Source organism: Podarcis filfolensis, assembly GCF_964270895.1.
Source record: "Podarcis filfolensis genome assembly, chromosome: 16".
In the NCBI taxonomy this organism is placed as follows: Eukaryota; Metazoa; Chordata; class Lepidosauria; order Squamata; family Lacertidae; genus Podarcis; species Podarcis filfolensis.
Genome location: NC_139620.1, coordinates 41,151,808 through 41,177,809, shown reverse-complemented (window position 1 = coordinate 41,177,809; position 26,002 = coordinate 41,151,808). Strand labels below are relative to the sequence as shown.

Sequence of the window (26,002 nt, the reverse complement as noted above, 5' to 3'; positions counted from 1 at the left end):
CCATTCCTTTCCCCACTCCGTGTCTATATGTGATCCCCTGCCTGCCCCTCATCTCCCAAAATACTGTCTTCTGGCACACACACAAGCCACCTTGCCTCTACTCCTAAACCTGGCCCCAGGTTCCTCTACAATCTTAACCTTTGCTGCTGCCCACTCTCCCTCCTGGTTATTCCTACAATTACCCCAATATAAAATGATTAAGGGTATGTGTGCCTCCCCGATTTTGGGACTTTTTAATTAAGAGAAAAGGTGAGCAAGAGGTATGACAAGATAGGAGTAAGTGAATAGAGGCTCTTCTCCCTCTCATAGCACATGACATTGGTGTTGAGAGTGTCAGATGAGGGCCTGGGAGATCAGGGTTTGAATTCCCCAACTAGCCATAAAGCTCACTAGGTGACCTTGGGGGAGTAACTGCCTCAGCTTACCTCACAGGGCTGTTGTGGGCACCCAGGAGGGGGAGAATCAGCTTGAGCTCTTGAAAGAAAAGGTGGTGCCTAAATGCAACAAAGAAATATAATAATAATGACAAGTGAGGTGCGCGTTGGAAGATTCAGGACAGACCCAAGGAAGCACATTGTTAAGTGATGGAACTCCCTCCCGCAGGAGGCAGCGGTGGCTATTAACTCGCAGGGCCTCCGGAGGGGACTGGGCAAACTCACAGAGGGTGGTAAGGCTAGCGATGGCGACCAGGCAGGTTCTTTTTATCATATGTGCTGTCTTGTAGTAAGGTTGAAGCTTACTGGGATACAATATATAATGAACTGAAAATGATGTTTAAAATGACAAACTTGTAAAAAAAATCCCAGAAGCCTTCCTTTTGGGAATTATAGGGACAGAACTACCCAAACCCAAACTGTATAGAAATTTATTCATGCATGAGACTACAGCGGCAAGAATGTTGCTTGCCCAAAAATGGAAAGTCCCAGCAAAAGAAGAATGGATACAAAAACTTATGGGTTATGCAGAAATAGAGAAACTTACCAGAAAAATAAATCAAAATAACAAACTTTTTATAAAATAATAGAAATGGAAAAATAAATCAAAATAACAAACTTTTTATAAAATAATAGAAATGGTTTATTGAATATTTATTAAATATTTACAAACAAACTAAACAGATAAGAACATTGGCAGGATTACTGTAATAACCCGCAGTTTTAAGAGAGTATGTATTTAAAGTAGATGAATAAATGAGTAAATTAATTTGGAATATGCAGAAAACATTAAAAATAAATTTAAGGAAAATCAAGAGGGGGAAGGAAGTCGAGTTTCGAAATGTTAAAATGATTGCAAAATTATTGAAGTGTATAAAACTGAAAATCAATAAAAAGGGATGGCGACCAGGCAGAGTGGCTCTGGCCGGGCTCGAGGGGCCTCATCCGGCTGCCTCCCGGAGCCGGGGCCGCAGCTGAGCCTCCCTCCGCAGCACCATCGGGGCGGCGCTCCTCGCGGAGCCTCCAGGCCCAGCGGCAGTCTGCCCGGGACTCCTCGGGAGGCGCCGCGCCTGCTGGGCCCCTCCCGCTCCGGGCCCCCCCCCCCCGCCTCACTCACCGCCTCGCCCGCCCGTCGCCCGAGGCAAAGGAGACGCGCATGCGCAACCGCCCGCTTCCGCCGGAACCAGGAACCATAGAGGCGTAAGGAAGGGCGCCGGGAGGGAAAAGGCCCCTCCTTCCCTCGGACTCGGTGGTCCCGGCGGAGGACGGAGCCCTCTCGGAAGGAAGGAAGGAGAGGATCCCCTGACCATGGGCAGAGTGCCCTTTCTTCCAGACTGTGTGTGCCCCGCCCGCTCCCCAATTCGGAGCCCGCTTTTGTTTGGCTCTTGGCGGCGAGACTTTTGCAGCCCGCATTCACACGTGGCGTGGGCAACACGCGGGTTCCAGAGGCGTGTCCGGGAGGGAAGTCTTTGCCAAAGCAGCCACGGCTCCAGCTGGAGGAGCAGGCAAGCGGCCCCCGACCCCTCCACGGAGCCCCTTGTGGGCTTTTGATGCTTCTTACTTGCCCGGCTTGTGGGTTTAGAATAATTTATAAATGATCCAGTAGATTTTGGTTTATTTGGCCAGGTTTATAATCCTGCTTTCAACAACACTTTGTAGATTTTTCTTTTTACAATCAAGAGGTATATAAATTTTATGAAATAAACACCAGAAAGTTTCCTAGCTAATAATTGCTGCCAAATGTGTTCATAGAATTATATAATTGTAGAGTTGGAAGTGTTCCCAAGGGTCATTTAGTCCATCCCCTTGCATAGTTAAGAGAGTCCCTGACAGATGATCCTCCAGCCTCTGCCTAAAAATGTTCCTTGAGGGAGAGTCCACCCCTTCCAGCTTGACTATGTACTCAGGAAGAGCACCTGCTCTTCCTGAAGATCTAGACAGGTTCTAGGTCGCACACACATTTTTCTTCTATTATGCGATCTTCACACAGGGATATTGTCTTTGGGAATCCACACTATGGAAAACGAGAGAGGCAGGCAGGCAGGGCAGTGATTTGACAAATTGTCTCCAATAGATTTCCACTTCTCAGTGGATGTGTTACTGGAAACTGGTGGGGGAAAACAAACAGCCTGCATTGCTTCAAGAGCATTGCCGGCCAAAAGACATCAGAGTGGCCACCACCATTTCTTTCCATAAAGGACTTGGACTAATGGGGGGGCTGACAAACAGGGGGAAGTTGTATTGTAAGGACATTTTCTCTCTTTTTGACCTCCAGCCCTTGTGCTTAAAGGTTAAAGATATGTGTAAAAGCAGCAAGAATAGTCTCAAAATTACATGATTGCCTCAAGATATCCAACTAATATAGGACTAGTAAATAGTATCATCTATGTATTTTGTGTTATTAAGTAGGAATGTTGAATAACTATGTCTGCTAATTATGTATTACTCCCACAGAGGGGGGACCCAATTTTGTGTATAATTGTTATTATGTTTAATGTATAGTGCATACCTATGAACAGTAGAAGTGGGACGTTGGTGGCGCTGTGGTCTCAACCACCAAGCCTCTTGGGCTTGCCGATTGGAAGGTCGGCGGTTCGAATCCCCGTGATGGAGTAAGCTCCCATTGCTCTGTCCCAGCTGCTGCCAACCTAGCAGTTTGAAAGCATGCCAGTTCCTCCGGTACCGCTCCGGCGGGAAAATAGGTACCGCTCCGGCGGAAAGGTTAATGGTGTTTCTGTGCGTTCCTCTGGTTCACCAGAAGCGGCTTTGTCATGCTGGCTACATGACCCGGAAAAACTGTCTGTGGACAAACGTCAGCTCCCTCGGCCTATAGAGATGAGCGCGCAACCCCAGAGTCATCCGCGACTGGACCTAACGGTCAGGGGTCCTTTAGCTTTGCCTTTTTATGAACAGTAGAAGGGTTTGGCTTACACCCCAATGGCATGGAGGATTCTCATGCACTTCATGCTTTCTAATAGATCAGGCTATTGTGTAGTTCAAAATTTAGATTAGATCAATTTATGACCACATTTCCTCATCCCACCTCTTCAGTGTGCAAACCTCCTCTACCCATTTTTAAATTGTTTTAATTTGTTTTACCATGGAGAAGCTTCAGGATCCAGGAAAGACCAGATAACAGGAAGGGTATATGTTTTGATTTAGCAGGAATGATTCCATATAGAGTTAAATTGACTAATTTAGACAACTGCCCTTTTTAGAATGGTTTTTAACAGGTTGGTTTGAGGGGTTGAGAACCATGGGGCTAGGGGGCTCCGCTAGGGGCGCCACGGAAGATGGCCAACAATACCATCTCTCCAGCTCCCACAAGGTAATTTAGAGGCTGAGATGGGAGTAATCAGCCTCCCAAATTCTTCCCGGTGGAAGGGAAGATGCAGTCTCATCCACAGCTGCCCACAAACCACCCCCGAGTTCATAAAGAAGGAGGGGGTGGGGACACTGGATGGAAAGCCCTTGAGGGAGTTCGGATCTCCTGGATGCTGTCTCTGTGAGCGCTTCAAGTTTCATTTCTTAAGATAAAGATTGGATTTAAGAATTTTGGACATGCTTCGGGCGAAGAAAGGGTAGTTAATCTGCCAACTACAGCCACTGAGGTGTCAAGAATGACAGGAGGAAGAAAGATAACATCAAAGAATAACATCTAAACCGGTATGTTGCAACGGAACGGAAAGGGGGGGATAAAACTTTTTCTTTTTCTACTATGATAATACCTAACAAACCCCTCCCCCCGAAGAACCGTCTACATTTACTTATAGCAAGTGAGATCGGAAAATATAAACTGTGTGGAAATAATAATATTAACTAAAGCCTTTGTTCTTTGAAATACTTGGAAGAAGATAAAAGCCTGTGACGCACCTTTAATCAGGATCCGCCATTATGAGACAGACTGAGTTGCAGAGATTAATAGTCATAGGGGGAGGCAAGCTCTTACTTTGTTATTATATCTGTATTTCAAGTCCGATTTGGCAAACCTCCTCTGGAAAGACTAATGTTTGGTGCAACCTGTCTGAGAAAATTAATGAGCAAACGCCTAGATTTTATTTCATCGGAATTGAGAGAAGATGGCGTCTGCCACCAGAGAAGGACTTTTGGATTGATTCGACATAAACACCAGCATGTGAGGACATACTGCAAATAAAAGACTTACCAGCTGAAGGGAAAAAAAGGAGAGTCACACAGAGTTCACACAGAAGCATATTATTGCTCATTTCAGCTCGCCTGTGGAAACAACTCAGAGGCTATGAAAGAAAGAAGGATAGCGAGGACCCGAAAAAAATCACAGGCGGGGAAGCCTGTGAACTGAAGGCTCGGCGGGCTCCATTTGAGGCCCCCCCCCCCGCTGCAAAGGAGCCTTTTTAAAGGCTCCGGATCGGACCGGGGGTGAGGGGTGCGGAGCTGAGAGCTGCCTATCCGTCTCCGCGAAGTGAAGCCGCACAGCCAGGGTCGGAGAGCGCTGATTTCTTCACTGGACAATTGGACTCGAAAACAACTACCTGTGAGTAGGATTTTGACATACATTTGGAAGAAATTATTAAAGAATTTGGCACCGAAACGGGAAAGGTAAAAACAGGAAGTCTGCCTTCCCGGACTGTTAATAGATCAAAGCAAAGAGACTGTAAAGCTGTGACTGAGAAAGACGTGCCTTTGAAAGGACTAAAATCCAGCACCAAAAAGGAAAATTCCCCCTCTGTTGGCAGGAACGGTGGGGAGACATTTGAAAGATATTTGCCCTGCAAGGAAAGGAAAATTTTAAAATATATCTGCTGACTTTAAAACCTGGGAACGGACTGCCTATGACAGGGAAGCCGACTAGAGGGAACTGTCAAACTGAGAGTAAAAAAAAAAAAAGTTTGATTCAGCTCTGCAAAGGATACAGTGTGGACGAAATACATTGGAAATTAAAGTAACCTTTTGGGATTGAAAACTTGATACTAAGATACTGGGATTTTATCGGGACTTTATTTGTTAAAAAGTTGCAATAAGAAGTTGGAACTGTGACCCCTAGAGGTGACTATGTTGCAATGACATTCTAGACAATAAGCACTGCTGTGGAAAAATTTCTCTTTTTTCAAAACAAACTCTCCAAGCGTGTGACTGACCTTGGGAGTGTATGTGAGTGTTATGGCAGATGATAAAAAAACAGAGTTGACACAGGAAAAAACTACCAGGTCTGGTAGACAATACAAAGCTGATACTACAAGAAGGCCTTCAATAGCTGGTGCAGCGGGCACAGCAGGAGCTGCTGCCCCACAGGTAAAACCAAAAGTTATGTCAACTGATGACCTTTTGGCCCAAGCATTGGGTAAGATTGATGCAACTTTGGAGAAATTGGCCAATAAGGTGGAAGAGACAAATAGACAAGTAGCTGAGGCTTCTGCAAAAATTGATTTGAATACTTCAAGTATTAATTTGAATACTTCAAGTATTAATGAATTAGGAAAAAAGGTGAACTCTAATACACAGTCTATTGAAAAACTACTGGAAGAATCGGCTTCAACTAGAAAATTGGCTGAAGAGGCCAAGGAAATTGCAACTGCTGCTCAGGAAAAGATTCCACCGGTATATAAAAAGTTAGAAGAGCATGATTTGACACTGTCCATGATAGATCTACAAAGAAAGGAGAGGAATTTAAGAATCAGAGGCGTGCCAGAAAGTGAGAAAGATAATTTGGCAGAATTTCTCACAAAGGAATTGTCACAATTTTGGCAGAAGGATCTGGGGGAAGAAGAATTTAAGATAGTGAGTGCATTTAGACTTGGCAGAAGACAAGGAAAGAACAAAGCAAGAGATTGTTTGATTACCTTAAAAACAAAGGAAGAAAGAGATAAAATCTTGAACCTACATTATCAAAGAACCTTGGAAATTGAGGATACCTTTGTGGAAATCTTTAAAGATATACCTAAATACATTTTGGAGGTAAGGGCCTACTATAGAGATCTGGCTGTCTTGCTGAGAAAAAATAAAATAATCTTCAGGTGGGAATTCCCCCAAGGCCTGTCTTTTAAATACAGAGGAAAGAAAATAAGAATAAGGACAGTAAACGACAAGGACAAGTTTTTGAAAGATCACGAAGAGGACCTACAGAAGGAAGTGGAATCTGGTGAGGACTTATCGGCGTCAGGAAAAGGACTCTTGGAGATAGCAAATTTGTTATCTGGACGCTCCGGTTTAGGGAGAGACAAGCCACCGACAGAAGAAGAACAACAACTTGGTGCAGTGGGAGGGAAAATTAATTAACTAATCATGTCTCTGCAACTTCTAAGTTGGAATTGTAATGGACTGAATTCTCCTAGAAAGAGAAAAGAGGTTTTTCACATATTAAAGAAAGAACATTTGGACTTGATTTGTTTACAAGAAACACATGTTACGAGGCTACACAGGAAAATACTTGTTAATAAAAGATTTGGGCAAGAGTTTATTTCGTCTGATAAAGTTAAAAAGAGAGGAGTGGTGATTTATGCAAAGGAGAAACTTTCACCGAAATTTATCCTCAAAGATGAACAAGGAAGGTATTTGGCAATTGAAATTCAGTTTCAAGGAGAGAAATTCTTGATAGTAGGTGTGTATGCACCAAATGAGGGGAAGTCGGAATTTTTCAAGAAGTTGCATGAGACTTTTATGGACTTTATGGACTACAATATAATTCTGATGGGGGACATGAATGGAGTTGTATCTACTAATATGGACAAGGCGCAAAAACAGGTAGTCACCAAAGATGGTAGACTACCAAAAACCTTCTTCGAAATGACTGATAATATGGACTTGATTGATATTTGGAGAACTAAGAACCCTTTGGAGAGAGAGGGAACATTTTTCTCTGAAGCCAAGATGACATGGACCAGAATTGACCAAATTTGGATCACTAGAGGAATGGCACCAAAGATAAAAAAAGTGGAGATCTGCCCTAAAACTTGCTCTGACCATAATGCTGTAAAGATGGAGATGAAGCAAACAACAACCGGCACCTTCAGATGGAGGATGAATGACACCTTATTTAGAGATGAAGAAGTATACAAGGCCCAAAAGACTCTAAAAGACTATTTTGAATTAAATTTGCCAACAAATGTGGAAAAAAGAGTAATCTGGGATGCAAGTAAAGCTGTGATGAGAGGGTTTCTGATACAACAGAATGCATTAAAAAAGAGAAGGCAAAATGAGAAAAAAGATAAAATTTTGGAGAAAATTAAAGAAGGTGAGAAAAAATTGAGAGCCAAGCCGAAGTCACAAGAGATTCTGAGAGAAATAAAGATTTACCAAACACAATATATTATATCTGTATTTCAAGTCCGATTTGGCAAACCTCCTCTGGAAAGACTAATGTTTGGTGCAACCTGTCTGAGAAAATTAATGAAATACAATTAAATACAATTACAAACCTGGAAGTAGAAGGAAAAGACATAAACAATCCAAATGAAATTAGAAATTGTTTTCAGAAGTACTTCAAGCAATTATATGCACAAGGGCCACAGAATGAAAGGGATATTGATGGATTTTTGAAAATAACCGAGGTGGGGGGCTGAAATTCTGGCCAAAGTCTTTGATGCAATTAATTCTACAGGGCTTATCCCTAGGTCATGGAAGGAGGCCGTGATCGTGCCAGTCCATAAAAAGGGTCCCCCTGCTGACCCGGAGAACTATCGGAACATCAGCCTTTTGTCTATCATCGGGAAAATCTATGCAAAAGTTTTGCTGTCCAAGCTGTCCCATTGGGCAAACGACTCAAATTTGATTGGCCATGAGCAAGCGGGCTTTAGGAACAATTACTCGACCTCTGACCATATGGTAATCATGTATCATCTTGCCAGAAAATATTCTGCCCCGAGTCGGGGGCGCCTATGTGTCGCTTTTATAGACCTAAAGGCTGCCTTCGACAGTATCCCAAGAAATTGCCTATGGAAGAAATTAGAGAGATGGGGCATAGATAGAAGGCTGTTATGGCTTATAACCCAATTACACCATGGGTCATCGGCTAGAGTGAGACTCACACCGGCGGGAAACCTATCCAACGAGGTCCCAATAAATAGAGGTGTGCGCCAAGGCTGCATTTTGGCCCCACTCCTCTTCAACCTGTTTATTAGCGATATGAAGCTCTTTCTGAACGAGTCTCAAGCCAACATTCATGCCCCCCGCCTAGCTGATTTTCGCTGCCCTTTGCTCCTATATGCCGACGATGCAGCGATCCTTTCCTACTCTAGAGTTGGTTTATGCAGAGCTCTAAAGATTTTTGCAGCTTATTGCAAACTTAACCATCTGACAATTAATCATGGGAAATCTAAAGTCCTGGTCTTTACCAGGTCTCGGAAAACTTACAGCTGGAAGTTAGATGGAGTCCAATTAGAACAGGTTTTCAAATTTAAATACCTGGGAGTCTTTTTTCATTACAATCTAAGCTGGAAGCCACAGATACAGTATTTACTAAACAAAGGGAAAACAATACTTTATACTCTACTCCAATTTCTTGCGGCTGACGGAGCCTCTCACATCCCTTCTGCATTGAAGGTATACCACGCAAAAGTGGTTTCCACCCTCTGTTATGCTGCCCCGCTCTGGGCCCCAGGGTCCAATTTAACATCACTGGGGACATTGCAGAATCAGTTTCTCCGTCGCCTTCTGAAACTCCCCATGTGTGTGAGCAACGCAGCCATACGTCTGGAGTTAAGGATTGCATCATTGGAGACTGTCATCTGGAAGCGAGTCTTTGGCTATTGGCTGTCCAGCTGGCATAGGCTTCCCGACCATTACCTTTTTCAGTGCCTCTGGCGGGACGTCTTTGTCAATCCGTGGGTAGGAAAAATCCATGCCAAACTTCTGAGCATCGGAATTTCCCCAGCGGACTCCTTAAAGATGAACTTACGCTCAGCCAAAAGCCTTATTGAGCAAAGATTAGCGGACATTGAAAATCAACACAACCTCGCCAGGGGTGGGGGTGTCTGCTCCCCCAGGTATCACGGAATAACCCCACCACTTGGCTTTCCATCATACATGTCATCTCTTTCATCAGTACCACACCGACGTGCATTTATTCGTGCAAGGTTCAATGTCTTTCCATCGAACCAGCTGAACCACAGATTTTCCAAGGGTTTGGTGTCTCCGCTATGCGTGTGTGACGGGGAAACTGTTGAATCTCTTTCCCATATAATGTTCAACTGTCCCCTACATAGCATAGCCAGGGCTAAATTCCTGGGTCCTGCTTTACTGCGCTTGGTTGGCAGGCCTGTTGAGTCACACGCCGCACTGCTTTTGCAGGATACAGATCCTTCTGTAACTCTGCAGGTGGCGAGATTTCTGAATGCGGTTATCTCACACTCAAAAACCACCAAAAAACAACAACAACATCAAAACTAATCGGACTGTCATGATGAGAGTGCATGTCGGAGTTCGTCTTCAGTTTTCCTTTTCTGTGATCCGTCCCTTGGAGCTCTCCTGGCCCCAAGCTGTCACTTGGCTCTGCTCAATGACCCACCCTTGCATCGTGGTGTTCACCTTCTGTTGTCGGATATATCTGTTTTTATGTCCCTGTGTTTTTATGTTTGTACATATTTTATGGGCTAATAGCCGTAAATAAATAAATTGTATAATTGGACACTCAAAGCAGTAGAAACATAAGATGATTGGACCCCGCTGAACTTGAAGCATGGAAAGCCCCAACAAATATTTATAATTTAGCAAAATATTTGGACTTTATGATTTGTATTTGCATAATTTGGAATATTTAATGTGATTTGATTGGATTGTTAAAATGGAAAACTTAATAAAAATTATTATTAAAAAAAAAGAGAACCATGGGGCTATATAAATTCTAACTGGGCTCAGTTCTAATTGGACAAGTGTATCCCAAGTGCAATTAGCTTTCTTTGGTTCCTTTAATAGCAATTGTGCAACACACCGCTTGAGCCCAGGACCAAAGCCAAAGTATAACCCCATGGATGGTCCAGATGGGGCATTTCTCTCCAGGGAATGTTGCCACCTTGCTACATGAGATACTCCTTAAGGTCCATCACTGCAAGCCCTAACCAGGGATGCATTATGACGGGTTGTTGCTGTGAGTATGCTGAACGTACAAGGGCCAGGAGGCTAACTTTGACATCTGAGAACACAAAAAAGGCAAAACAAAAAAAAAAAATTCCTGCCAGTAGCACCTTAAAGACCAACTAAGTTATGTTGCATAGTTTTCTTGCATATTCAGTGGGATACGTGGATTGTAGAGGGTTCTTAATTCTAAGACCCTTGGGTATAATGTCCAGGTTCTTGCATTTAGTAAGAAAGAAGATATCAGTCTGTACCTGTGCAAGTTTCTTGGTGAGGTTAGTTGGTCTTAGTTGGTCTTTAAGGTGCTACTGGCAGGAAAAAATTTTTTTTGTTTTGACTATGGCAGACCAACACGGCTACCTATCTGTAACAAACAGAAACAAAACAAACTGCATTTTCCAATCATATTTGGACCTTCCTGCTGTGTAAAAAGAACACTACTGAGAAAATGTTTCACCCAAGTAATTGAGTAAAAGAACGCAATGTGTTTTGTGTTTTTAATGTGATATCCCATGTCCACCTATGCGCACTGCTTCACTTGTGAATAGCCTTAGGAGGTCTGACATGCAAGTTTCTTCAGGTTAACACAAAAGCATCCATTTACAAAACATGGTTATTATTTATGGGGCAAATTTTTTAGTACAAATTATACCCCCAGAGGGGGGGTTGTTATAGGAATTCTAAGGTCTCACATATATATAAATGAAATGTTCATAAATGTGCAAGGCAAACGGATACATAAGTATATAAACCATGTTTCTGAAATACTACAGGAGAGCAATCCTGAAGCCATTTTGACTCTTCCAGTGACCTCAAATATTCTCTGCAGTGAGGAAGGAAATGGGAAAAATCTTCCCATTGTCTCTTTGCTCACAAATCCTGTCTTAAGGGTGTATTGTGCATGAATAGGGTGTATTGTGCATGAATAGGGTGAGCCTGTGGCATGGATTCAGGAACTAAGTATTTAGCATCTCAAAAGGGATGGCCAGGCTGCCCAGGTAAACCAATCAAGTGACCATTATCAGTATCCTGCTAGACAGGATTTCTGCTGTAGACCGCCCTTTCTGTGATGTATGTATGATGTTTGGGGGGGGGGTCTTGAGCTACAGGGTAAAATGGTAAAGGTACCCCTGCCCGTACGGGCCAGTTGTGTCCGACTCTAGGGTTGTGCGCTCATCTCACTTAAGAGGCTGGGAGCCAGCGTTGTCCGAAGACACTTCCGGGTCACGTGGCCAGCGTGACGAAGCTGCTCTGGCGAGCCAGCACCAGCGCAGCACACAGAAACGCCGTTTACCTTCCCGCTATAAAGCGGTCCCTATTTATCTACTTGCACTTAGGGGTGCTTTAGAACTGCTAGGTGGGCAGGAGCTGGGACCGAAAGACGGGAGCTCACCCCGCCACGGGGATTCGAACTGCCGACCATACGATCGGCAAGTCCTAGGCACTGAGGTTTTACCCACAGTGCCACCCCTACAGGGTAGGCAATTGCAAAAGTCTATATAAGAGCTGACCTTGAGCCAGACATCCTGGAGAGTGAAATCAAATGGGCCTTAGAAAGCACTGCTAATAACAAGGCCAGTGTAAGTGATGGTATTCCAGCTGAACTATTTAAAATTTTAAACGATGATGCTGTTAAGGTGCTACACTCAATATGCCAGCAAGTTTGGAAAACTCAGCAGTGGCCAGAGGATTGGAGAAGATCAGTCTACATCCCAATCCCAAAGAAGGGCAGTGCCAAAGAATGCTCCAACTACCGCACAATGGCACTCATTTCACACGCTAGCAAGGTTATGCTTAAAATTCTACAAGGAAGGCTTAAGCAGTATGTGGACTGAGAACTCCCAGAAGTGCAAGCTGGATTTCGAAGGGGCAGAGGAACCAGAGACCAAATTGCAAACATGCGCTGGATTATGGAGAAAGCTAGAGAGTTCCAGAAAGACATCTACTTCTGCTTCATTGACTATGCAAAAGCCTTTGACTGTGTCAACCACAGCAAACTATGGCAAGTTCTTAAAGAAATGGGAGTGCCTGATCACCTCATCTGTCTCCTGAGAAATCTCTATGTGGGACAAGAAGCTACAGTTAGAACTGGATATGGAACAACTGATTGGTTCAAAATTGGGAAAAGAGTACGACAAAGCTGTATATTGTCTCCCTGCTTATTTAACTTATATGCCGGAAGAAATATCAACAACCTCAGATATGCAGATGACACAACCTTGATGGCAGAAAGTGAGGAGGAATTAAAGAACCTTTTATTGAGGGTGAAAGAGGCGAGCACAAAATATGGTCTGAAGCTCAACATCAAAAACGAAGGTCATGGCCACTGGGCCCATCACCTCCTCGCAAATAGATGGGGAAGAAATGGAGGCAGTGAGAGATTTTACTTTCTTGGGCTCCATGATCATTGCAGATGGTGACAGCAGCCACGAAATTAAAAGACGCCTGCTTCTGGGGAGAAAAGCAATGACAAACCTAGACAGCATCTTAAAAAGTAGAGACATCACCTTGCCAACAAAGGTCCGTATAGTAAAAGCTATGGTTTTCCCAGTAGTGATGTATGGAAGTGAGAGCTGGACCATAAAGAAGGCTGATCGCCGAAGAATTGTTTTTTTTAAAAAAAGATATTTATTGAGATTTTACAAAACACATAAGTTTACAAAATAGAAAAAAAGTCACATAAAAAGAAAAAAATACATAAAAGAAGTCGTAGAAAAATACATAAAAAAGAAAAAGGAAGAATAAAAATACAAAAAACAAAAAACAAATAAATAAAAAAGAATTAAAAACAAATCCGTTTTTAGTAACTTTAAACTCATTAGCTTGTTTCCTTGACCTCCTCACACCTCCCCTTTTTGTATTCCCATTTAAATAATCAAATCAGCAGATCCTTACCCTCTTTCGTTTATCTTAACTCTATATCTTAACATATTATAACTCTATATTTTCATCCATTTATCAATTCATTTTTGCATATTCTTATTAACTTTGTTGCTAATGCCACTTATTTTCAATCCAACATCATTTTAACATTCATTAATTTTACAGTGTTTCTGAAGATAGTCTTTATAGAATCATAGAATCATAGAATCATAGAGTTGGAAGAGACCACAAGGGCCATCGAGTCCAACCCCCTGCCAAGCAGGAAACACCATCAGAGCACTCCTGACATATGGTTGTCAAGCCTCTGCTTAAAGACCTCCAAAGAAGGAGACTCCACCACACTCCTTGGCAGCAAATTCCACTGTCGAACAGCTCTTACTGTCAGGAAGTTCTTCCTAATGTTTAGGTGGAATCTTCTTTCTTGTAGTTTGGATCCATTGCTCCGTGTCCGCTTCTCTGGAGCAGCAGAAAACAACCTTTCTCCCTCCTCTATGTGACATCCTTTTATATATTTGAACATGGCTATCATATCACCCCTTAACCTCCTCTTCTCCAGGCTAAACATGCCCAGCTCCCTTAGCCGTTCCTCATAAGGCATCGTTTCCAGGCCTTTGACCATTTTGGTTGCCCTCCTCTGGACACGTTCCAGTTTGTCAGTGTCCTTCTTGAACTGTGGTGCCCAGAAGTGGACACAGTACTCCAGGTGAGGTCTGACCAGAGCCGAATACAGTGGCACTATTACTTCCCTTGATCTAGATGCTATACTCCTATTGATGCAGCCCAGAATGGCATTGGCTTTTTTAGCTGCCGCGTCACACTGTTGGCTCATGTCAAGTTTGTGGTCAACCAAGACTCCTAGATCCTTTTCACATGTAGTGCTCTCAAGCCAGGTGTCACCCATCTTGTATTTGTGCCTCTCATTTTTTTTGCCCAAGTGCAATACTTTACATTTCTCCCTGTTAAAATTCATCTTGTTTGTTTTGGCCCAGTTCTCTAATCTGTTAAGGTCGTTTTGAAGTGTGATCCTGTCCTCTGGGGTGTTAGCCACCCCTCCCAGTTTGGTGTCATCTGCAAATTTGATCAGGATGCCCTTGAGTCCATCATCCAAGTCGTTGATAAAGATGTTGAATAAGACCGGGCCCAAGACAGAACCCTGTGGCACCCCACTAGTCACTCTTCTCCAGGATGAAGAGGAACCATTGATGAGCACCCTTTGGGTTCGGTCAGTCAGCCAGTTACAAATCCACTGAGTGGTAGCATAGTCAAGACCGCATTTTACCAGCTTCTTTACAAGAATATCATGGGGCACCTTGTCAAATGCCTTGCTGAAATCAAGGTAGGCTACATCCACTGCGTTCCCTTCATCTACCAGGCTTGTAATTCTGTCAAAAAACGAGATCAGGTTAGTCTGACATGACTTATTTTTCAGAAATCCATGCTGCCTATTGGTGATCACAGCATTCCTTTCTAGGTGCTCACAGACTGTTTGCTTAATGATCTGCTCCAGAATCTTCCCTGGTATTGATGTCAGACTGACTGGGCGGTAATTATTTGGGTCCTCTCTTTTCCCCTTTTTGAAAATAGGGACAACATTTGCCCTCCTCCAGTCTGCCGGGACTTCGCCTGTTCTCCAGGAATTCTCAAAGATGACTGCCAGTGGTTCTGAGATCACATCTGCCAGTTCTTTTAATACTCTTGGATGCAGTTCATCTGGCCCTGGAGACTTGAATACATCTAGACTAGCCAAGTATTCTTGTACTATCTCCTTAGTTATTCTGGGCTGTGTTTCATCTGCTGAATCATTTGCTCCAAATTCTTCAGGTCGGGCATTGTTTTGTTTATCGGAGAAGACTGAGGCAAAGAAGGCATTGAGGAGTTCGGCCCTTTCTGTGTCCCCTGTTTGCATTTCACCATCTTCTCCTCTGAGTGACCCCACTGTTTCTTTGTTCTTCCTTTTGCTACGAACATACCCATAAAAGCCTTTTTTGTTGCTTTTAACCTCTCTAGCAAGCCTGAGTTCATTCTGTGCTTTAGCTTTTCTGACTTTGTGTCTACACGTGCTGGCTATTTGTTTGAATTCCTCTTTGGTGGTTTCCCCCCTTTTCCATTTTTTGTACACATCCTTTTTTAATCTTAACTCAGTTAAAAGTTCTTTAGATAGCCACCCTGGCTTCTTTAGGCACCTTCCATGTTTCCGTCTCATTGGTATTGCCTGAAGTTGTGCTTTTACTATCTCCCTCTTAACAAACTCCCAGCCATCATGAACTCCCTTTCCTTTTAGTATTACTGTCCATGGGATCTCACCAAGCACTTCCCTAAGTTTTATGAAGTCGGCTTTCTTAAAGTCGAGAAATTGAGTCCTAGTATGCTTGGCTGCTCCTTTCCGCTGTATAGTAAACTTCAGAAGAGCATGATCACTCGCGCCTAATGATCCTTCCACTTCTACCCCACTAACCAGGTCATCAACATTGGTTAGGACCAGATCTAAAATGGCTGTTCCTCTTGTTGCTTCTCCCACTTTCTGGACAATGAAGTTGTCTGCAAGGCCAGTGAGGAATCTGTTTGACCTTATGCTCTTGGCTGAGTTTGACATCCAACAAATATCCGGGTAATTGAAGTCCCCCATTACTACTATCTCCCTTCCTTTTGCATGCTTGGCCATCTGTTCCAGGAAGGCATCATCTATGTCCTCCGTTTGGCTTGGGGATCTATAGTAAACTCCCACAATGAGGTCACTGTTATTCTTCTCTCCCTTAATTTTGACCCAAATGCTCTCACTTTGGCTTTGAGGTTCTAAATCTTGGATCTCTTCACAGGTATACACATCCCTGACATATAACGCCACTCCTCCTCCTTTCTTGTCTGGTCTGTTTCTCTGAAATAGATTGTATCCCTCCATTATTACATTCCAATCGTGGGACTTATCCCACCAGGTTTCAGTGATTCCTATTATGTCATATTTAGTTTGCTGTACCAAGAGCTCAAGCTCATCTTGTTTATTTCCCATACTTTGCGCATTAGTGTACAGACATTGAAGTCCATTAATCATTCCCCCGTGTCTCTTATTTAAGGATTTTTTCCTCCCACCACTAGGTCTGCGTGCTGTTTGCTCCATTCGGTCTATGACATTTGGATGATCATCTTCATCAATTGATAGACTCCTACCTTCAGGAGCACTGTCTCCCTCCCCCACATTAGTCAGTTTAAAGCCCTCCTGATGAGGTTTCTGAGATTTTTTGCAAAAACATTCCTCCCAACCGTTGTGAGGTGCAGCCCATCGCTTGCCAGAAGTCCATCTTCAAGAAACTGCATTCCGTGATCTAAGAATCCAAACCGTTCCTGTTTACACCATTTGCGAAGCCAGTTGTTCACTTCCACTATTTTTCCCTCTCTCCCTGGGCCACGTCGTTCAACTGGGAGGACAGATGAGATGACAATTTGTGCATTTAATTGCTTCAGTTTCCTGCCCAGAGCCTCGTAATCTCTTTTGATCTTCTGGAGGCTATTGCTTGCAGTGTCATTGGTTCCCACATGAACCAAGAGGAAGGGGTATTTGTCAGTGGGTTTTATGATTCCTTGCAGTCGTTCAGTTACATCTTGGATCTTAGCCCCGGGGAGACAGCACACTTCCCGAGACATCTTGTCAGGCCCACAGATCACTGCTTCTGTTCCCCTCAGTAGGGAATCCCCTATCACCACTACACGCCTCCTCTTAGGTCTGGTCGGGGTTCTTCCGTGAGCTGTCCGTTCCAAGGTCGCCTGCACATTCCCTGAGGACTGCCTTTGCTGCTCGTCTTCATATACCTGATCGACTGTAATGAGGGAGAGATCCTCAAATGGAGTCTGCTCTTCGTCTTCCATGCTAGGAGAAAGGACCTCAAAGCGATTGCGTATTTCTAAACAATCAGAGCGAACCCTGGGCCTCCTACTTCTTTGAGTCACGTTTCTCCATATATCTGGCTCCTGTGTTGGTGAACTAGCCTCCTTCTCAGGGGAGTCCCCTGTCTCCTCCTTGGTGGAGACGGTGTGCTCTGTTGCTTCCAAGAAGAGCTCCAGCTCTCTAATTCTTTGGAGCGTAGCTACACGTTCCTCCAGTTGCTGGACTTTGTCTTTTAAGAGGGCAATCAACATGCAATTGCTGCAGGTAAAGCTGCCTGCAACCTTTGGCAAGATGGCAAACATTGCGCAGGAAACACAGGCGACTGCAGCTGTTCCCTCACCCTCCATCTTGAGAAGGTGTCGTTGGGGGTGACTACAGCGGTCCTCCATCATAAAAAGCGTGAAGACAGGACAAATAAATCCCCCCAAATAAACCTATATCTCCCCCAACAAACGTTTGAGACTAGCTCCCCTAAATCTAAAAGATGGGCGCTGCCCTACAAGCTCTGACAAGCTCCTCCCACAGCTAATCACCTACCTCAACAGAAGCCCTGCCCCCTCTGACCTTTGCACAGAGAAAGCAGCTAATCAGCCACAAGAAACTCACACAAGAAAACCCTTTTTGTTCCTTCTTCAGCAGCTGCCCTACAAGCTCTGACAAGCTCCTCCCACAGCTAATCACCTACCTCAACAGAAGCCCTGCCCCCTCTGACCTTTGCACAGAGAAAGCAGCTAATCAGCCACAAGAAACTCACACAAGAAAACCCTTTTTGTTCCTTCTTCAGCAGCTGCCCTACAAGCTCTGACAAGCTCCTCCCACAGCTAATCACCTACCTCAACAGAAGCCCTGCCCCCTCTGACCTTTGCACAGAGAAAGCAGCTAATCAGCCACAAGAAACTCACACAAGAAAACCCTTTTTGTTCCTTCTTCAGCAGCTGCCCTACAAGCTCTGACAAGCTCCTCCCACAGCTAATCACCTACCTCAACAGAAGCCCTGCCCCCTCTGACCTTTGCACAGAGAAAGCAGCTAATCAGCCACAAGAAACTCACACAAGAAAACCCTTTTTGTTCCTTCTTCAGCAGCTGCCCTACAAGCTCTTTAAATTTCTTTAAATTCTTTAAATTTAAATTTCTTTAAATTTCTTCCAGTCTTCTTCCACCAACTCTTCTCCCAGGTCTCGGATTCTGCCAGTCATTTCCGCCAATTCCATATAATCCATCACCTTCATCTGCCACTCTTCCAGGGTGGGTAACTCTTGTGTCTTCCAATACTTTGCAATAAGTATTCTTGCTGCTGTTGTTGCATACATAAAGAAAGTTCTATCCTTCTTTGGCACCAATTGGCCGACTATGCCCAGGAGAAAGGCCTCTGGTTTCTTCAGGAAGGTATATTTAAATACCTTTTTCATTTCATTATAGATCATCTCCCAGAAAGCCTTAATCTTTGGGCACATCCACCAAAGGTGAAAGAATGTACCTTCATTTTCTTTGCATTTCCAACATTTATTATCGGGCAAATGATAGATTTTTGCAAGCTTGACTGGTGTCATGTATATCATTTTCATAATATTCTCTCTTAAGGCATTACATGCCATAAATTTCATACCGGTGGTCCACAACTGTTCCCAGTCAGCAAACATAATGTTGTGACCAATATCTTGTGCCCATTTGATCATAGCAGATTTAACCGTTTCATCCTGCGTATTCCATTTTAACAGCAAGTTATACATTCTTGAAAGTATCTTAGTTTTGGGATCTAACAGTTCTGTTTCCAATTTTGATTTTTCCACCTGGAAGCCAATTTTTTTATCCAAATTATAGGCCTCTCTTATTTGATAATAATGAAGCCAGTCTCGCACTTTATCTTTTAATTTCTCAAAACTCTGTAATTTCAATTTGTCTCCTTCTTGTTCCAATATTTCCCAATATTTCGGCCATTTGGCCTCCATATTGAGCTTTTTCTGAGCCTTCGCTTCCATTGGTGACAACCACCTTGGGGTTTTATTTTCCAATAAATCTTTGTATCTTATCCAGACATTGAACAATGCTTTCCTGACAATATGGTTTTTAAATGCTTTATGTGCTTTAACCTTGTCGTACCACAAATATGCATGCCATCCAAAAACGTTGTTAAAACCTTCTAGGTCCAAAATGTCCATGTTCTCAAGAAGCAGCCAATCTTTCAACCAGCAGAATGCTGCTGATTCATAGTAAAGTTTAAGGTCTGGCAGGGCAAATCCGCCTCTTTCCTTTGCGTCAGTTAATATTTTGAATTTTATTCTAGGCTTCTTGCCCTGCCAGGCAAATCTAGAAATGTCTCTCTGCCACTTCTTGAAACAGTCCATCTTGTCCAAAATTTGCAATGATTGAAACAGAAATAACATTTTTGCATCTTTATAGCTGCAATTCGACCCAACAAGGAAAGCTTCAAATTTGACCATATTTCCAAATCTTTTTTCACTTCTATCCAACATTTCTCATAGTTATCTTTAAATAAATTTAAATTCTTAGCAGTCATATTAACCCCCAAATATTTTACTTTCTTAACTAATGTTAAACCTGTCTCCTTCTGAAACCTCTCTTTCTCAATTGGTGTAAAGTTTTTCTCAAGCACTTTAGTTTTTGACTTGTTCAGCTTAAATCCTGCCACATGACCAAATTCTTGAATCAATTCTAAAACTCTTTTCGTACTAGATTCTGGCTCCTGTAACGTCAAAACTAGGTCATCTGCAAAAGCTTTCAATTTATATTGTTTGGCTCCGACCTGAATACCTTTAATTAGACGGTCCCTTCTAATCATATTCAGCAAAACCTCCAGAACCGAAATAAAAAGCAATGGGGAAATTGGGCAGCCTTGTCGTGTCCCTTTCTCTATCTTAAATTCCTCTGTCATCACATTATTAACTATTAACTTAGCCTTTTGTTCTGAGTAAATTGCACTTATACCATTTTCAAACCCTTGGCCCACCCCCATTCCCTGAAGATTTTTCTTCATAAAATTCCAAGAAATATTATCAAAAGCTTTTTCCGCGTCTATAAAAATTAAAACTGCTTTGGTATTGATGTTCATTTGCAGCTTCTCTGACGAGAGCCCGCTCGTCATAAGTAATAATCAATCTCACACCAAGATGGTTTTAGAGAGCCTAACAGCCTCCTAACAGCCTCAGGAGCTGCTGCAGCCCAACATTTATTATGAACAGTAAAAAACATACAACATTGTATCAGCCGGCAGATAAAGACAATACCATACATGGGCATCACACCACCATCAGGCTATGCTACGTGGACCAATCATTGAGATCGCATGAGCTGTCCACGCGCTGATCATGCTCCAAGCAACGTTTCTTGCTTGAACCCTGTAATAAACTTTTGCCCATGTGCTTATGCATAAGCAACCATTTCCCTACACTTCTCCAAAATGTTAATTATATTCCTCGTATTGTCAGACAGATGTCTACCTGGGAGAAAGCCAGCTTGATCTTTATGTATCTCTTCAACTAATACCTTTTTTAATCTATTAGCCAAAATATCAGCAAAAATTTTGTAATCCACATTAAGCAGGGATATGGGGCGATAGTTCTTAAGTTGTGTCTTTTCAGACTCAGTTTTCGGTATAAGTGTAATGTAAGCTTCCTTCCACGACTCTGGCGCTTTTTCCCCTCCAAAATTTCATTACAAACCTCCTTTAGTGGCTGAATTAACCAGTCTTTCAAAGATCTATAGTATTTGGAGGTTAGACCATCCGGCCCTGGAGATTTACCCAACTGCATGTTCTGAATGGCACCTTCAACCTCCTGTTCTGTAATTTTATGATTCAACATTATCTTATTTTCTTGAGAGATTTTTTGTAATCCATTTGTTCTTAAAAATTGGTCTAAATCAGTCTCTTTCTGTGGCCCTTGTGTATATAGTTGTTTAAAATATCTCTGGAAGCACTTTCTAATCTCCAATGGATTCTGTATGTTCTTTCCTTCCACATCCAAATTTGTAATGGTGTTTAATTTTTGTCTTTTTTTCATCTGCCAGGCTAGCAGTTTCCCGCATTTATTAGCCGATTCAAATGTCTTTTGTCTCATCTGCTTAATTTTCCATTCTACTTCCTGGTTTATCATTTTCATGTATTGTACTTGATATAGCTTTATTTCTCTCAGAATCTCTTGCGACTTTGGTTTCGCTCTTAATTTCTTCTCTCCTTCTTTTATTTTTTCCAAGATTTTATCTTTTTTCTCATTTTGAGTTCTCTTCTTTATTGCGTTCTGTTGAATCAGAAACCCTCTCATGACCGCTTTGCTTGCGTCCCAGATTACTCTTTTTTCAACCATGGTATTCAAATTTATCTCAAAATAATCTCTCAAGATTTTTTGGGCCTTCTTGGTAACCTCTTGATCTCTAAATAAGGTGTCATTCATCCTCCATCTGAAGGAACCGATTGGTGTTAGTTTCATCTCCATCTTCACCGCATTATAGTCGGAGCAAGTTTTTGGGCAAATTTCCACTTTTCGGGTATTAGGTGCCAGTCCTCTAGTTATCCATATTTGGTCAATTCTTGTCCATGTCATTTTGGCTTCAGAGAAGAATGTTCCCTCTCTTCCAAGGGGGTTCTTAGTTCTCCAGATGTCAATCAAGTCCATATTGTCAGTCAGTTCAAAAAAGGTTTTTGGTAGTCTGCCATCTTTAGTTACAACCTGTCTCTGCGACTTATCCATATTTGTAGATACCACTCCATTCATATCTCCCATCATAATAATGTTGTAGTCCATGTAGTCAAGCAATGTCTCATGCAATTTCTTGAAGAATTCAGATTTCCCCTCATTTGGTACATAAACTCCTACAATCAAGAATTTTTCTCCTTGTGATTGAATCTCAATTGCCACAAATCTTCCTTGTTCATCTTTAAAAACAAATTTCGGTGATAGGCTCTCTTTGGCATAAATAACAACTCCTCTCTTTTTAACCTTGTCCGATGAAATAAACTCTTGACCAATCTTTTATTAATCAGTACTTTCCTGTGAAGCCTTATCACACGAGTTTCCTGTAAACAAATTAAGTCCAATTGTTCCTTTTTCAATAAATGCAAGACTTTCTTCCTCTTCTCCGGGGAATTAAATCCATGAATGTTCCAACTTAATAATTGCAGAGACATGGTGTGGTTATTCTATTTTCCTCCAACTGCTCCCAAAAGTTCTTCTTGTTCTGACGGTGGTATCGCTTTTTTTAGTTTGTCCAGTCCCAAAGGTGGTGGTACTATATCTAATACTCCTTATCTTAAAGCTCTTAGCTCTTCTAGTACTTCTTTTTGCAGGTCTTCTTCGTGGTCTCTCAAAAAATTTTCCTTATCTTCCACTGATCTTATTTTGAACTTTTTCCCTTTAAAGGTAAAAGATAGTCCCTGGGGGAATTCCCACCTAAAAACAATTCTGTTTCTTCTCAGTAGGGCCACCAGATCTCCGTAGTTGGTTCTAAGATCCAATAGATGTTTCGGTATATCCTTAAAAATCTCCACTCTCGAGTCGTTGATCTCCAAAGTCTTCTGGAAGTGCGCACTCAGTATTTTATCTCTCTCTTCTTTCGTTCAGAGGGTAACCAAACAGTCTCTCACCCTGTTTTTTCTCCCTCCTCTTCCAAGTCTGAACGCACTTACTATCTTAAAGTCTTTCTCCAGCTCCAAATTCCAAAATTTTCCAAATTCCTGCGTAAGGTAGTCACTTAGGTTAACTTTTTCAAGTTCCGGTACTGCCCTGATCCTCAGATTGGTCTGTTTCCCCCTCAGTTCAATCATAGACAGAAGTGACTGATGATCCCCAATCTGTTTGCGCATAGGTTTTATTTCTTCCTCTACAGCCACTGCTTTTTCTTTTGCTTCCTCAGCTATTTTTCGATTAGACGCAGATTCTTCCAGCAATTTTTCAATAGATTCTGTATTGGAGTTCACCTTCTGTCCCAGATTATTAATGCTGGCAGTATTCCTGTCTATTTTAGTTGATTGTTCCATAACTTGTTTGCTTAGGCCTTCCAATTTTTCATAAATTTTATTTAACACAGAAGTAAAATCCCCTTCTGAAGCCATTCCTTTTGACCCAGCTTGTGCAAAATCTTCCCCCTGTGTCACAGGAGGGCCGGGAACAGATGATCTACGTTGCTGGGAAACTGTACTGGGCTGCTGCACTCTAGCCTTGCCCGATCTTGTTGTCCTATCAGTCATCACACTTTTGTCTATGAATCAAGGTCGGTCCCATGGTCAAGTCTTGCCGTGGAAAATCCCCAAAGTCCAGAATGGAAAAATCCCCCAGCTGGGTGTACAGCTTCAATGTTCCTCTAGGGGGACACTGTAGCAGTCATTAAAGTTACAATAAAGAATCTTTTCCAACTTTCCTAAGTCCCCTCAAGAAAACAAGCAACAGTTTCAAGTCCAGAGAAGACCTTCAACAAGTATCTCCTTTGCAGAGTTAACCATTAAAAAGTTACATTGTCTATAAATAGTGCGACTCTCAGTGCAACAGTTCTAGTGAACCTGGCAGTCCATTCCCAGGAGTTAGATAATTGTCTCTATTTTTTCCAGAAGTAAAAAAGTCACTTTTCCCTCTTCCCCCCCCCTCTCCACTAACCTGGGGGGGGGGAGTTCTTTCACTTTGATGTTCGGATTTAGAACTTTAAAAGCACCGCTCTCCAGGTCTTAGCTTAAAAACGTCTTTGCTTTGATCTGTGTACAGAAACAGAAGGCGGACTTCCTGTTTACACCTTCCCGCTTCAGTGCCAAATTAATCCCTTTTTTCTTCCTTTAGTCCCAATTTCTTAAGCTTCACCTACTCACGGGTAGTTGTTTAGCAGCCGAATTGTCACAGGAAAAAGGTCAGCGCTCTCCGGCAACAGCTGTGCGGCTTCACCCCACGGAAAGAGCAATTGACTCTCAGCACCGCGCCAAGCTCCCGTTACGCTCCGGAGCCCCTTGCGGGGTTCCTTCGCAATTTCGGGGGGCGCTAAGGGTGCCCGCCGAGTCCCACGTTCACAGGCTTCTCCTGCCTGTGATTTTCAAAAGGGTCTCCGCTTCGCCGTAGCGGACAGACCCACTTTCCGTGGAGCTTCTCCCTCCAGATTAGGAGACCGCCATTGCCGTTGGCGCTGCCTCCGGAAGTCTGATCGCCGAAGAATTGATGCTTTTGAATTCTGGTGCTGGAGGAGACTCTTGAGAGTCCCATGGACTGCAAGAAGATCAAACCTCTCCATTCTGAAGGAAATCAGCCCTGAGTGCTCACTGGAAGGACAGATTGTGAAGCTGAGGCTCCAATACTTTGGCCACCTCATGAGAAGAGAAGACTCCCTGGAAAAGACCCTGATGTTGGGAAAGATGGAGGGCACAAGGAGAAGGGGACGACGGAGGATGAGATGGCTGGACAGTGTTCTCGAAGCTACCAGCATGAGTTTGACCAAACTGCAGGAGGCAGTGGAAGACAGAAGTGCCTGGCGTGCTCTGGTCCATGGGGTCACGAAGAGTCGGACACGACTAAACGACTAAACAATAACAATATAAGAGCTTGTGCACCATTGTTCTGGGTTCCTCTCCTTCCTCCCTGGGTGGGGGTGTGTGGAGGACCCTGTTGCAACAGTTTAATAAAGGTCATGCTCACTAGCTGCTTTGCTTCTCAATATTCTCGTACCAATAGAGAACCTACATAAGGACTCTCTCTGTATGGGCACTTGGATACCCCATAAGGGATAAAGGAGCAGAAATTTTCTTATAACAAGAGGGACAACATTTCCCCAGCCCTACCCAAAATGAAGAGTTGCTGATGACCCCCTTGGAGAGAATGACTCCTGGAGCCCCCGTCTAAGCCAAGACTAGAGCCTCCTCTGTGAGAAAGTGGGACCCCCACTCAAATACCTCTGCCCAGCCAGACCCTATGGCTCACAGTCCCGCCCCCCCCTGCACAGCAGCCTCCCTCTCAATGCTCCGCTGGGCCTCCATGCCAATAACCAAGCCGGCTCCAAATGGCTTCTGGTAGCTTTTGAGCATGATCAAATATTAATCTCACAAAATGGAGGGGGGGAGAACAGGGGGAACACGCCGGCAGAGCCATCAAGGATTCATGCGCCCACTGCCAGCACATGGCAGCACATCCATTACAGCAGCCAGGCGCTCACCTCGGTCTGGGAAGTTCATTTTGTGGCTGGCTGGCTTGCTAGCTGCTCCTTGCTCTCCAAAAACACCCAGGCGGGAGAGAGATTCTCTGTGGTGGGGAGGGAGGGAGGGAAGAAGGACAAGGTCAGTCAGATGCTGAGCAGGGAGGCGGGGGGGGGGCCTTGGAGCCACAAGGAACAAGAGATTCCACTTCTCGGCAGCATGGGTGCTGTTTCTCAGCAGCGGTCAGCTGGGCTCCTCCTCCACCCACCCCAAGACACGCAGTTATGACACAAGCCCACACAAAAGCGGGTTGCATCTGCAACACCAAACCGAGCGCTGGGTGTGCAAACAAGCAGCCGTGTTGTTGAACCATTTATACATAGCTTAACACTGTAATTCAGGGATGGAGGACGTCAAAGGTTGCAGGACTGCAGCTCTCACTCTCCATCCCATCCGCACCCCCCGGGTGGCTGTTGGTCAGGGGTAATGGAAGTTGTCCTATCTGGTGGGTCACAGATTACCTGTCCCAGGATTAGATAAATGTCTGCAAATGAGAGTGATTTAAAGCAAATGCAGCAACTGTTGGTTTAGCAACAGACCAAAATGGGACAAGTTCATAGAAATATAGGATCGGAAGAG

The 26,002-nt window shown here is 43.4% G+C and overlaps 2 protein-coding genes and 1 long non-coding RNA gene across 7 annotated transcripts in view; 1 reads left to right on the top strand and 2 right to left on the bottom strand.

The window, feature by feature from the left end:
• The window catches only part of TFIP11 (tuftelin interacting protein 11), a gene marked incomplete at its 5' end in the record, with an annotated part of 601,324 nt that extends 599,696 nt beyond the window's left edge, over positions 1-1,628 (bottom strand). For 2 of the 5 annotated variants that reach the window (XR_014542379.1, XM_083589958.1), the window contains 2 exons: positions 426-494; positions 1,552-1,628. Coding sequence is in view for 1 of the 5 variants with exons in the window: in XM_083589958.1 (XP_083446084.1) it covers positions 426-494; positions 1,552-1,628 (146 nt within the window). Of the gene's footprint in view, positions 1-398; positions 1,007-1,053; positions 1,380-1,551 lie in introns of those variants that run through there. The other 3 variants (XR_014542380.1, XM_083589959.1, XM_083589960.1) reach the window with 2 other exon arrangements.
• Positions 1-26,002, top strand: part of LOC310751466 — a 57,841-nt gene extending 31,839 nt beyond the window's left edge. Inside the window, exons 2-3 of the long non-coding RNA XR_014542529.1 lie at positions 13,642-14,256; positions 25,992-26,002. This is a non-coding gene — a long non-coding RNA (uncharacterized lncRNA). The remainder of the gene's footprint in view (positions 1-13,641; positions 14,257-25,991) is intronic.
• LOC310751235 (uncharacterized protein) lies at positions 15,250-17,929 on the bottom strand. Its single transcript, XM_083590470.1, has 2 exons — positions 17,903-17,929; positions 15,250-17,735 (listed from the first exon to the last, which is right to left on the bottom strand). The coding sequence occupies exon 2, from the start codon at positions 17,634-17,636 to the stop codon at positions 16,563-16,565; it is 1,074 nt and encodes a 357-aa protein (XP_083446596.1). The 5' UTR covers positions 17,637-17,735; positions 17,903-17,929; the 3' UTR covers positions 15,250-16,562.